At 31.6% G+C, this 12,850-nt stretch overlaps 1 protein-coding gene across 3 annotated transcripts; it reads left to right on the forward strand.

The window, feature by feature from the left end:
- Positions 1 to 396: 396 nt before the first annotated feature.
- LOC142626003 (amine oxidase [copper-containing] alpha 2, peroxisomal-like) lies at positions 397 to 12,570 on the forward strand. Of its 3 annotated transcripts, none has more exons than XM_075799762.1 (6): positions 397 to 536; positions 780 to 1,626; positions 8,984 to 9,368; positions 9,699 to 9,812; positions 11,294 to 11,832; positions 12,123 to 12,570. In XM_075799762.1, the coding sequence occupies exons 2-6, from the start codon at positions 845 to 847 to the stop codon at positions 12,331 to 12,333; spliced, it is 2,031 nt and encodes a 676-aa protein (XP_075655877.1). In that variant the 5' UTR covers positions 397 to 536; positions 780 to 844; the 3' UTR covers positions 12,334 to 12,570. The 3 variants fall into 3 exon arrangements, with proteins under 3 accessions (XP_075655877.1, XP_075655878.1, XP_075655876.1); XM_075799763.1 differs by lacking the exon at positions 397 to 536 and adding an exon at positions 5,876 to 6,221 and having other exon boundaries at positions 1,487 to 1,626; XM_075799761.1 differs by lacking the exons at positions 397 to 536; positions 780 to 1,626 and adding an exon at positions 4,285 to 6,221.
- Positions 12,571 to 12,850: the final 280 nt, after the last annotated feature.

Genomic DNA, 12,850 nt, shown 5'->3' on the forward strand with positions numbered 1-12,850 from the left:
TATGCTATGTTTAGTGTTAGCGTGTGGGGTCTTGGGCCATGTGGCTGATTGGTTGTGTGCGCTAAAATAGGAAAAAATTTAGGTGCTTTGGGAGCAATACTTTCTCCTCTCACATGAAGGATGAGTCTCACGCGTAAATTTCACCATGAGCCCACCCCTTATGTGAAAGGAGGGAGCATTGCTCCCGGAGTATGAAAGAATTATCCGCTAAAATATGCTATGTGTAGTGTGCTATCACTATCAGCTATGCATGTAGTGTTTAGTGAAGTGAAATATGTGCAATGTTGTCAGTTGTGCAGTGTACAAAGAAAAAAATGAAACTTAAGAGTAAAAACTAAAAAGCCCAACAGCTATCACAAAAAAGTGCTGTACTCTCATTTTCATGTTTTCCATTTTAGATGGAGAGAGGGAGTTTTACCTCAAGTGAAGCTCAACCTCAAGCTGCTATGCCTACGCTCAGCACACCTTCTACCACTGTGAAGCTATTGAAAAGAATGAAAGAAAGCTTATAAAAAAAAAAATCAAGATGAAGAAAGGTGAGAATATAGATGGATAGACAGAGAGCTAGAGATGTTTTCTTTTGTTTTGGAAATTACGATTTCTATTTTAGCATATTTCAAGATATTTAAATTGTATAATTAATGAATTTATCTGGTATTAATTTTGATTTTAGCAGATTTTAAGATTGAGTTAATGAATTTGTCTCTTATAATTTAATTTTGTTGTAGGCAAATTTTGACTGTTTTTGTTTTTTTCTTTTCTAATCTTCAATATTTTAGGATACCTCATGGCTCAGCAAAAGCCCTCTTGCTAAGTCAACAACTCATAGGCCATATATAGTTCCATGGCTTCCATTTTCAATGTACAGCAATTCTTCTTTCTCCTTATCATTTTCTTTATAATCCAACCAACCCAACAACAACAACACCCTCTAGACCCCTTAACTCCCTCAGAGCTCAACCTAGTCCAAACCATACTCACACACGCCTATCCCAACTCCAACTACAACCTAACCTTTCAATACGTTGGCCTAGACGACCCAGACAAACCAACCCTCCTCTCATGGCTCAGCAACCACTCCACCACCAAAATCCCACAACGCAGAGCCTTTATCATAGCCCGTATAAATCATCAAACCCACGAACTCATAGTAGATTTCTCCAACCACTCCATCATTTCCAACCAAGTTTACCAAGGCCATGGCTTCCCTTTACTCACTTTCGATGAACAAAAAGCCGCAAACGCTTTGACCTTAGCCCACGCTCCCTTTATTGCTTCAGTTAGTAAGAGAGGCTTGAAGATCAACGAGGTTGTCTGTGGTAGTTTCACCGTGGGATGGTACGGAGAGACTAGGAACAACAAGAGGGTTGTGAAGGTCATGTGTTTTTACTTAGATGGGACTGTTAATATGTTCATGAGGCCGTTGGAGGGAGTAACAGTGACAGTTGATCTTGAAGAGATGAAGATCATTGGGTTTTGGGATAGATTAACGGTTCCGATGCCGAAAGCAGAGGGGACGGACTATAGAGAATCGGAGCAGAAACCACCATTTTTGCTGCCTTTGAAGAAGATCACTGTTGAGCAACCGGACGGACCAAGCTTCGAGATAGACGGACACGGAGTTAGGTAAGAACGTTTAAGAGTTCTATTTTACTACTATGTGTATGTTTGGATTACAATGAAAACATCAGCTTTTGGCATTTTGTCAGTGGGTCCGTGTATTATTTATAGTACTTGTAAACTTCGCAGCAAAATTTTTATTAAAATTGGATCCTACGATATTATTTATATATTTAAAAATTATTTTAATATAGTATTTTTAGTTTTTAATTTTTAGCAATAAGTGGCATTCAAACAGATCATATATATTATGTCCGACTTTAAAATTTCAATTGTTCAAACCCCCGCACTTTTAATTATTGTGCTAAATGTTACGAAATTATTTAAAATTATGCTAGGAACACCACTTTTGTTACAATTTTGTACCACAACTTGCCATTTGGTAAGTTGTGATTAGTGAGGGCATGTCAGTGGGTCATGTGGAGAAACACATCCTTATCAACCACAACTTGACATGTGGCAAATTATGGTAATTGTGTCCCTAACATAATTCAATTATTAAATACATTGAATGATAAGAGGGTTTTGTTTTGTAGTACAATAATTAAAGTTTTTTTTTTGGTAAAACAATAATTAAAGTTCGACTTTTGAAATGACTAGATAGAAGGAATGACGTTTAATTTGTCAATTGAGTGTTAGTTTGGATTGCGTTAAAATCGTCTTTTAGCGCATTTGTGTTTTAATTAGTGGGTCTCGTACATTATTTATAGGACTCATAAGTACAAAATTTTGAAATTTTTTCATTAAAACTGGGTCACACGATACTATTCACACATTGAAAAATTATTTTGCTACATCATTTTCAGTTTTCAGAAATAAACAGTATCCAAACAGACCTTAATAAAACTATTGAATTAATTTTTACTAATGAATTTAGGTTAAAAATTAGAAATATGAAAAAAGAGTTTATTTTTAAATCGGTTTGGACGAAAATTCCTCCTACCAAATAAGTGGTGATTGATAAAACTATCTACTATGATCTATTTAATGTGTTATTTAACTTGTTTAAATGATACTCATAGATGATTAAATGAATTAATAGCATAATAAATTTGAGGACGAGTTCAAGTTATACCCTATGTAATTTTAAGCAATGTTATACTACCTAATAACTTTTTATTGAATTCATATTTTGAAATCCTTCCATTAGATGAGGATTATGTTTGGCATTAGTTTCAACTTTTAACTTTTAGCTATTAGCTTTTTTGTACAAATTTTTAAAACCTCACTTTTTCTTGCATTTTCTCACATTTTCAATTTTTTTTCTTCAATGTACAAGTATATTTTAGCACACTTTCAATAAAATAACTAGATTAGCTATTCCAAAATAAACACTAAATGTTTTATATGTTGTTAATATAAATTTCAAATTTTGTGTCAATCAGATGTTATCTACGATTCAATCCATAAAATAATTTTTTATGCATAATTTTAAATTACAAAAACTGGAAATATAAATATTAATTGAAAAGATAGTTATTGATCTTTGATTATTTTAAAAATTTGTGATAGGAAATGTTATAATCTTAGAAAAAACTGCAATTGGTTGTACGAATAAGTGAGTGTTTAAAATTTTTATGTGAAGCTTTTGTTTTGTTTTGATTTGTTTTATAGTAACACATCATGCATGTTTTCAACAAGTTTTATACTCAGTTTTTAAGCATGCTATAAGTCTTAATTAAGAATTTTCGCATCAACTTGTGCAATTTTTTATTATTATCTATTTTAGCATAAGAAATTACATTTTTTATTTTACATACTCAATTTTAAAAACACTCCATATTAGATTATTTATTTTACTCTATATTTTATTAAAATATCAAATTTTCTTGATTTTTTAATTATTTTTTTCATGTACAACAATTTTCATCCATGATTTTTTTTTAATTCTCAAGATATATAAAGAAAATATAAAAAATTAAATATAAAATGAATAGTACCAAAGTAAATTTATACGGTTACTATAACAACTATATATTTATGCATGTCTTTACATGATCTAATGTGGGTGAATTTTGAGCTTGGTCAATAGAAAATGTGATTCAAAGTTTAAAATGTTTTCCTATTAAACAAGCACTAATGTGAGGTTTCTTATCTTGCCAAAATACTTTGTCTATTATTAGTTTGGTCCCTAGGCAGCTCACTTTTCTTGCTTAGTGGTACTTGTTTTGTAGTATCTTGGAACTTTTGATACCCCCTGTTTTGTTTCTATTAGCAGGAGGGAAGCTGGCTGTTAATGCCATAATTGTGATAGGAAATGTTATAATCTTAGAAAAAACTGCAATTGGTTGTACGAATAAGCGAGTGTTTCAAATTTTTATGTTAAGCTTTTATTTTGTTTTATAGTAACGCATTAAGCATGTTTTCAACAAGTTTTATACTCAGTTTTTAAGCATAATATAAGTCTTAATTAAGAATTTTTGCATCAACTTGTGCAATTTTTTATTTATCTATTTTAGCATAAGAAATTACTTTTTTATTTTTATTTTTATTTTATTTTACATACTTAATTTTAAAAACACTCCATATTAGATTATTTATTTTACTCTATATTTTATTAAAATATCAAATTTTCTTGATTTTTTAATTGTTTTTTTCATGTACAACAATTACCATCCATGCTCCTTTTTTTAATTCTCAAGATACATAAAATAAATATGAAAAATTAAATATAAAATAAATAGTATCAGAGTAAATTTACACAATTACTATAACAATTATATATTTATACACGCCTTTACATGATCTAATGTGGGTGAATTTTGAGCTTGGTTAGCTAAAATGTGGTACTTTGTTTTTATTAAACAAGCACTAATGTGAGGTTTCTTATCTTGCCAAAATACAATTGATTTTGAATTGCTTAATTTAAACTTTTATTATAAGCTCATGATTGTTTTTATTTTTGTGTTGAATGTGAGTACTTTTAGTTTCAAACATTTTTGCAAAAGAAAAACAAAACTTGATTCATATATAATACTAATTTACTTCACATGAAATTGTACATGAAAGACGTAAATATCACCATACACATATGTTTATATAAGAGCATTAGTCTTATTTGTTAAAAAAAATTGTTATTTTACACTCTAAAAAGTTAAAAAAAAAAAAAATCTATTTTAGCATATTATTTTATAACTTACCACACATCCCATTTCTTATTTTACCATACAACCCATTACAATATTATAAATTACCTAATAAAATATTACATAAAACAAGACTAATTTCTCTCCTCTCTACGTCCCTTTCTCTCTCCAGCATTATTAGGGAAACCCAAGTCCAACCACCAATTCAAACCCAATGCAATCACCAAAACCAAGCCTGCACCACTGACCCCCGAATCTTCAACCAACAACCACCAAAATTGAAACTAACCCACACTACCACCTAGCACCACCAATTTAAACCCAGCATCACCAATTTAACAATTGGTTCAAACCCACAACCAAAAATGATGACCCTAAACCCACGACCATCATAGAACCACCGAATCGACCCATGCCCAACAATCATGAGTAAAATAGATTAAAAAAAAGATAACAAAACTTAGGTACAGTATTTATAAGACCTTTTTCTCTCTTTTTATGTTTATGTGTTAAAATATATACTAAGTATTAAAAAAAAAATTGTACTATCCTTAGATTTTGCCAAAAAAAAAGAGAGTAGGAAAAGTTTTGCCAAAAAGATAAAAAAAAAAAAGAGTAGGAACTCTTTTCATAGATATACAACAGCCAGACCTTTATTTTCTCCCAATTGAAGCAGACACAAAAGCCCTCTTGTTAACTACTCATAGGCCGTAGCTCCATGGCTTCAATTTTCAACATCCAGATATTGATATTCTTCTTTCTCCTTATCATTTTCTCCATTCTCCGACCAACCCAACAACAACAACAACAACAACACCCTCTAGACCCCTTAACTCCCTCAGAGCTCAGCTTAGTCCAAACCATTCTCACTCACACCTATCCCAACTCCAACAACAACTTAACCTTCCAATACGTAGGCCTAGACGACCCAGATAAACCAACCCTCCTCTCATGGCTCAGCAGCCACTCCACCACGAAAATCCCACAACGCAGAGCCTTTGTCATAGCCCGTATAAACCATCAAACACACGAACTCATCGTAGATTTGTCCAACCCCTCCATCATTTCCAACCAAATTTACGAAGGCCATGGCTTCCCTTTACTCACTTTCGATGAACAAATAGCCGCAAACGCTTTGACCTTAGCCTACGCTCCCTTTGTTGCTTCAGTTAGTAAGAGAGGCTTGAAGATCAACGAGGTTGTCTGTGGTAGTTTCACTGTGGGATGGTACGGTGAGACTAGAAACAACAAGAGGGTTGTGAAGGTTATGTGTTTTTACTTAGATGGGACTGTTAATATGTACATGAGGCCGTTGGAGGGAGTGTCGGTGACCGTTGATCTTGAAGAAATGAAGATTATAGGGTTTTGGGATAGATTAACAGTTCCGATGCCGAAAGCCGAGGGGACAGACTATAGAGAATCGGAGCAGAAACCGCCATTTTTGCCGCTGTTGAAGAAGATCTCTGTTGTGCAACCGGACGGACCAAGCTTCAAGATAGTAGGACACAAAGTTAGGTAAGGACGTTTATGAGTTCTATATGTTATAGCTGAAAATAATAATACACACATGGGTCCTCAAAAAAATAATACACACACGGGGAAAGTCTGAAAAAAACCTACTCTTATCTTGTTAAATTTCACTTCAAATCCCACGTTAATGATGAGTCAAATCACATGCCAAATCACACGCATGGTTCTCATTTGGTCTAATTCTTAAATCACAATTTGCTTATGGATAACATCTTGCATTAGCATCCGTGTGTGCAAAAGTTTCATTTTATTTTATAATAAAAATTTACATTTTTTATTTTACATGATCAATTTGTAAAAATAACCGCATCAAATTATCTATAATACACAATTTTTTATTAAAATAATACTCTTTCACCCTTTTTTTTTACTTCCCTTACCCGGCCCCACCACCTTACCTCACTTCTCTAAAACACTCTCCCTTTCTTTTTCTCCAGCTTCTTTCTACTTGCTTCATTCTTCTTCTAAGTTTTTCTTTTTCAGCATCTTCTTTCTTTCTTCTTCTTCTTCTTCTTCTTCTTCTTCTTCTTTTGCTATTCTTTCTTTCTTCTTCTTCTTTTTCATTTCTAACAAAAAAAAAAAATTCTTTCTCTTTTTCCCCCTCTTTCTCTATCAAATCTAAAAAACCGAGCTTCCATGGCTCAATACAGTCACATTCTCTCTCATGGCGATGGCAAGCTTGGGTTTTGGGTTGATTTGTATTTTGCCAAATGGGTTTACTGTTGTGTTTTATTTTGAGTTGATTTTAAGTTGGGTTTGTAATGATTTTCATTAATTTTGGGTTTATTGTGTTTGGATTAAATTGATGTTGTAATGGGTTGGTTGTGGTGGTGAGAGAGAGTCTGACAAGGCAAGGGAGAGGAGAAAGAAAAAAAACATAAAATAATAGAATAGAAGAGCCACAATAACCGTGCATGACTATTGTAGTAATTGTGCATAAATGCATAATTTTACACCCATTGATGTGGGTGTTTTTTTTTTTTTTTGCTCAAAATGTATAATTAAAATAAGCAACTTTTTTTTTTAATTTTTAATTTTGTAATACTTTACACATACTGATACTAATGCTCTTATAACTGAGAGTTGTGAACTTTTTTGTATCATTGGTGATTGGCTAGCTTAATATTGTAAACTTATATTGTTGTACTAATTATTTGAAAATTATGAGAGATCATATTTTGTTCAGTGCAATAATGAAAGTTTGGATTCCAAAATGACACGCGAGTATGAAGTTAACTAAGTTATTACGAAAATGAAATTATTATAAGTTTGTTTGTTTTTGGTTTTTGGATTTTTCGCTAAATAGTAAATACTATATATGTAAGAAAGGATTTGGGTGATGGTCCACAAAATTTTTGGGCCTAAATGGACTAGGTTCGCTCACAAATGTCTTACTTTATCTTACTTTATGTTTTCCCTTTTAAGATGTTGATCTCTGGTTGTTAGCAAAGGTGTTACTATCTTTTTTTTTGATAATCGACAAAGGTGTTACTTTTGTAATTGGAAATGTGCGTTGTAGTGGCCGGCTGATAGCGATAACCCCAACGTCTTTAATGACTTAATGTAATTAACATGTGAGATAAGAAGATTATCCGCTAAACATTAACGATAAGAATAACTTATTGACCCAAATTTTTTTATATAATTTATTTCATGATTGTTAATGTGACATCTTGTAATTAATGCATAATATAAAAGTAGAGTTATGACTTATGGTAGGTTAATGTGACATCTGGTAGTGAATGTATAATATACAAATAGAGTTTTGATAGGTTAATGTGAAATGACACTACACCAATCATAGTTTACCAACTTAATAACAATCTTAATAAATTGACAAAAAAAGAAGGAACTTGTGGCTTAACGTTGTACAAAAACAGAACTTTGAGAAACTCACTAGTTTTTGTTTTAAGTTGAAAAGTGAACCAAAATTATTTTTAATAACATAAATATTAATTACATTGTCATGGTAGTTGGAGTAATATTAACTCCTATATTTAATGCACCAAACTTGTAAAGATGTAATAAAGGCATTTAGTAAGTATTTTAGATGTTTGGGTTTCAAATGATAGCTATCTAATGAGTAATGACATCTTTTGTGATAATTTATATTTGTAGTATGAACTTTGAACTCCACGTCCTCATTCCCTACTATCTATTTATATAAAAGAAAAGATTTTGTAAACTTACACAAAAACATGAAGAAAATGATTTTGCTTTTGTATTTTTAAATGAGGACATATTTTAAAGACATCTAAAATGGATATGTAGACTTATAATTAACAAAAGATGAATATTTTGTAAGATGGGAATGAAAGAAAAACACATATTAAATTATTAATTAATTGTGTCAATTAAATCCTTTAAATTTCAATCTAATTCATGATTTTCGTCTTCGTTTAAATTAATTTTAGATTAATTTATAATTGAAATTGATTTGATTTTAAAATCTTTACACTTCTATAATAAACTTATAATGTGTGCTCCATTTGACATGTTAGCTAACTTCGTTTAAAATTGGAGAGGAAATTCAATGATGAATTTAACTTTATTTTGAAATTTAAAGGACTAAATTGATACAAGTAATAATAGTTGACGGAATAAATTGATATAACTAATAGTTAAAAGGACCAATTAAACTTTACCAAAAATATATTAGACATTTTATACAGTTTACGTTGCAGCCATAACTTAAATTAATGTAACTTTTATGACCAAATAATTCACATTTGTCATTCTTAAATTAGGTGGGCCAACTGGGACTTTCACTTAAGTTTTGACATGCGGGCAGGTCCAATAATTTCTTTGGCATCAATTTACGACTTGGAGAAGCAAAAATTTCGACCTGTGTTGTATAAAGGGTTTGTGTCAGAGCTCTTCGTGCCATATATGGATCTAGATGAAGAATGGTACTATAGGACATTTTTTGATGCTGGTGAATATGGGTTCGGTCTGTGTGCAGTGTCACTCGAACCAATGAGAGATTGCCCAGAAAATGCAGTGTTCATGGATGCCTATGTTGTTGGTCAAAATGGGAAACCAGTAAAGATGTCACAAATTTTTTGCATATTTGAACGACATGCTGGAGATATAATGTGGCGTCACACAGAGACTGCTATTCCAAGAACAATAGTAAGTAAAATTTTGTATTAGAATCTCATTCTCTCTCCTTTATGCAGGTTTGTTTGTTTCTCAAATAAAAAAAACACTAGGTAAAACTTTAATAAGTTTTAAAGGTTTGCGAATTATATTTCTAGTTGTTTATATAACATGATAATGAGTTGAGTTGATGACAATAACCCATTTTGAAACTGCACTTTTTAAAAAGTGTACGTCAAATTTTATTATTATTATTATTATTATTTTTTTCTAAATACAGTTTTTTCAATTTTTTTTATTTTATGGTTCTTTGTTGGGTAAAGTAGAAATTTTAAACCTCATTGTTAGCTAAATGGATTGCAGGTAAGGGAGGTTAGGCCAGAGGTGAGCTTAGTGGTCAGGATGGTGTCAACTGTGGGCAACTATGACTACATAATAGATTGGGAATTCAAGCAAAGTGGCTCAATTATTGCTACGGTAAATCATCATTTTTATTCCCTTGATTCAACCAAGTTCTCTTTCATGAAAAACCCGATTAGTGTTATTGAACTATATAAGGTCCTTTACATCTTTACAATATAACAATAATTAAGCTTAATCTCTCCTCAAAAAAAAAAAAAATTTAAGCTTAATCCCAAAATTTTAGATTTATTCTCAATAAATTAATTGACACTAATAATATATATATATATATATTTTTTTTTCCCATCATTTTATTATATCTAAAGTCACATGCTTATAATACAACACACTCGAATATTTAGTTTGAAATAGAATTTGCTGTTTAATCATCTTTAACAAAGTCTCTAGCCAAAATGCATTGTTGAAGCGAACTTACACTCTTCCAACAAAGAACCACACCTTATGAATTAGAGGTCATTAATTCTTTGTATATTAAGTCTAATACTATAACAAATTTCACAATTACCAAGGTCGTATAATTCTTTGTGGATTAATGTATAATAAAAGTAATATTAATAATGATGGTCCCATGTATAAGTGATATTGTATTGAAAGATATAATAAAAGTAATACTTTTTCTGTCATTTTATATCCAAAGTCACATGCTTATAATGCAACACACTCGAATATTTAGTTTGAAATAGAATTTGCTATTCAATCATCTAACAAAGTCTCTAGCCAAAATGCATATATTGTTGAAGGGAATTTACACTCTTCCAACAGAGAACCACACCTTATAAATTAGAAGTCATTGATTCTTTGTTTATTAAGTCTAATACTATAACAAATTTCAAAATTACTAAGGTCATATAATTCTTTGTCAATTAATGTATAATAAAAGCAATATCAATGATATAATGATGGTCCTATGTACAAGTGATATTGAATTGAAATATATTAGGCCCTTTATATATTTACAATGTAGCAATAATTAAGCTTAAACCCAAAATTTTAGATTCATTCTCAACAATTTAATTGACACAAGAAACATATATATTTTCCGTCATTTTTTTATATCCAAAGTCACATGCTTATAATACAACACAGTTGAATATTTAGTTTGAAGTAGAATTTGATATTCAATCATCTAACAAAGTCTCTAGCCAAAATGCATTGTTGAAGGGAATTTACACTCTTCCAACAAAGAACCACACCTATAAATTAGAGGTCATTAATTCTTTGGTTATTAAGTCTAATACTATAACAAATTTCACCATTACTAAGGTGGTAAATGTGGATTAATGTATACTAAAAGTAATATCAATGATTCAATGATGGCCCTATGTACAAGTGATATTGTATTAATTAGAATTTATTCCTTCGATTATGAAATTTGTGACATCTTAGCTATATCCTCACTAATTTTCATTATTAGCAATGATGGTCCTATGTACAAGTGATATTGTATTAATTAGAATTTATTACTTTGATTGTGAAATTTGTAACATCTTAGGGTCAAAACTCCATTATTAAAAATCAATACTCTTTTATTACAGGTTGGGCTAACTGGTTTGCTAGAAGTGAGGGGATCAAAGTACACTCACAAAGACCAAATAGAGGAGGAAGTCTATGGTACACTATTAGCACAAAATACCATAGGTGTAAACCATGACCACTTCCTAATTTACCACCTTGATCTCGATGTGGATGGTGATTCCAATTCTTTTGTCAAGTCCAATTTGAAAATAACCCAAGTGCCGGACCACGGCTCACCTAGGAAGAGTTATTGGAGGGTTGTTAGTGAGACAGCTAAAACTGAATCAGATGCAAAAATCAAACTCGGTTCAAAGGCAACTGAGTTACTAGTTGTGAATCCGAACAAGATGACTAAGATGGGCAATCATGTTGGCTATCGTCTGATCCCCAAATCAGGGGTAGGTTCACTTCTATCAGACGATGATTACTCCCAAACCAGAGCAGCCTTCACTAAGTACAATGTGTGGGTCACTCCATATAACAAGTCAGAAAAATGGGCTGGGGGACTCTATGTTGATCAAAGCCAAGGGGATGACACTTTAGCCACGTGGAGCCAAAGGTAACTTTCGATAAGTTATAATCGTGATCATTCCACTGATCATTTATATATATATAAATACAATAAGATTTGAATTTATAGTATCCGTTCTATGGTAATTGCTTTTTATTATCAGGTTAAGATACTAATTGATTTTTGGTATAAATAAGATTCAAATTCAAATATCTTATTATGACCATTTGAGCTAATTGGAAACTATAGCCAACTAATCATATTGATAGTAGGGATTTATGGGCTAATCATCCTCTATTTATCCTAATAATCCTTATTGTTATATATTGTCAATGCAGGAATAGGGAGATAGAAAATAAGGACATTGTGGTATGGTACACGTTGGGGTTTCATCATGCACCCTACCAAGAAGATTTTCCATTGATGCCTACGCTGAGCAGTGGTTTTGAGCTGAGGCCAGCAAATTTCTTCGAGAGCAATCCGGTGCTAAAGGTAAAACCACCTCAAGATGTCATGAGGCTTAATTGCTCCGTTTTGAAAGTGGCCTAAGTCACTGGATTACGTAGGCTTGAAGTGCACTTAATATTATGCTTCATTGTTGAAGAACACTTAAAAAAGAAAAAGAAAAGAAAAAGAACCTTATTATAAGCTGCTTGGGATGGGACCCCGTATGTCTCAATTCAATTTGAAGAATGCTCAGTAACAAACCCTTTTGCAGCAATTATTGCTTGTCCTTGCAAGGCAATTGGCAAATGGCAATGGAAGGATCCCAAGGCTGTTCTCTTTTGTCTTCTCTAATAAAATTGTTATATTTAGCCACAAACAAAAATTTTATGCATTGAAAATGGAGTGAAATCACAAACTTCAGAGAAACTGTGCACTTAGGCAATCTCCATTCCTGCAACTCGAACATGGGTTATGATGCCAATAATTAATATGGGAACTTTGTCCCTGCTTTCTCATTTAAACATCACACAATTATTGATTACTCAAATCAACTTCCAAATTTCACATGCTTAGAACAATCAATTGGAAATAAGTTCTTTCTCAAAAAAAAAAAAAAGGA

This window comes from Castanea sativa, chromosome 2 (assembly GCF_040712315.1).
Source record: "Castanea sativa cultivar Marrone di Chiusa Pesio chromosome 2, ASM4071231v1".
Lineage (NCBI taxonomy): Eukaryota > Viridiplantae > Streptophyta > Magnoliopsida > Fagales > Fagaceae > Castanea > Castanea sativa.

What these genes read in the sequence shown, in the direction of transcription:
- LOC142626003 (XM_075799761.1), top strand. Translation starts at nt 5,425, where the DNA reads ATGGCTTCAATTTTCAACATCCAGATATTGATATTCTTCTTTCTCCTT. An exon ending in ATAGTAGGACACAAAGTTAG is followed by an intron (nt 6,222 to 8,983) that starts GTAAGGACGTTT and finishes TTCTTAAATTAG; the next exon opens with GTGGGCCAACTGGGACTTTC. An exon ending in GTGGCTCAATTATTGCTACG is followed by an intron (nt 9,813 to 11,293) that starts GTAAATCATCAT and finishes CTTTTATTACAG; the next exon opens with GTTGGGCTAACTGGTTTGCT.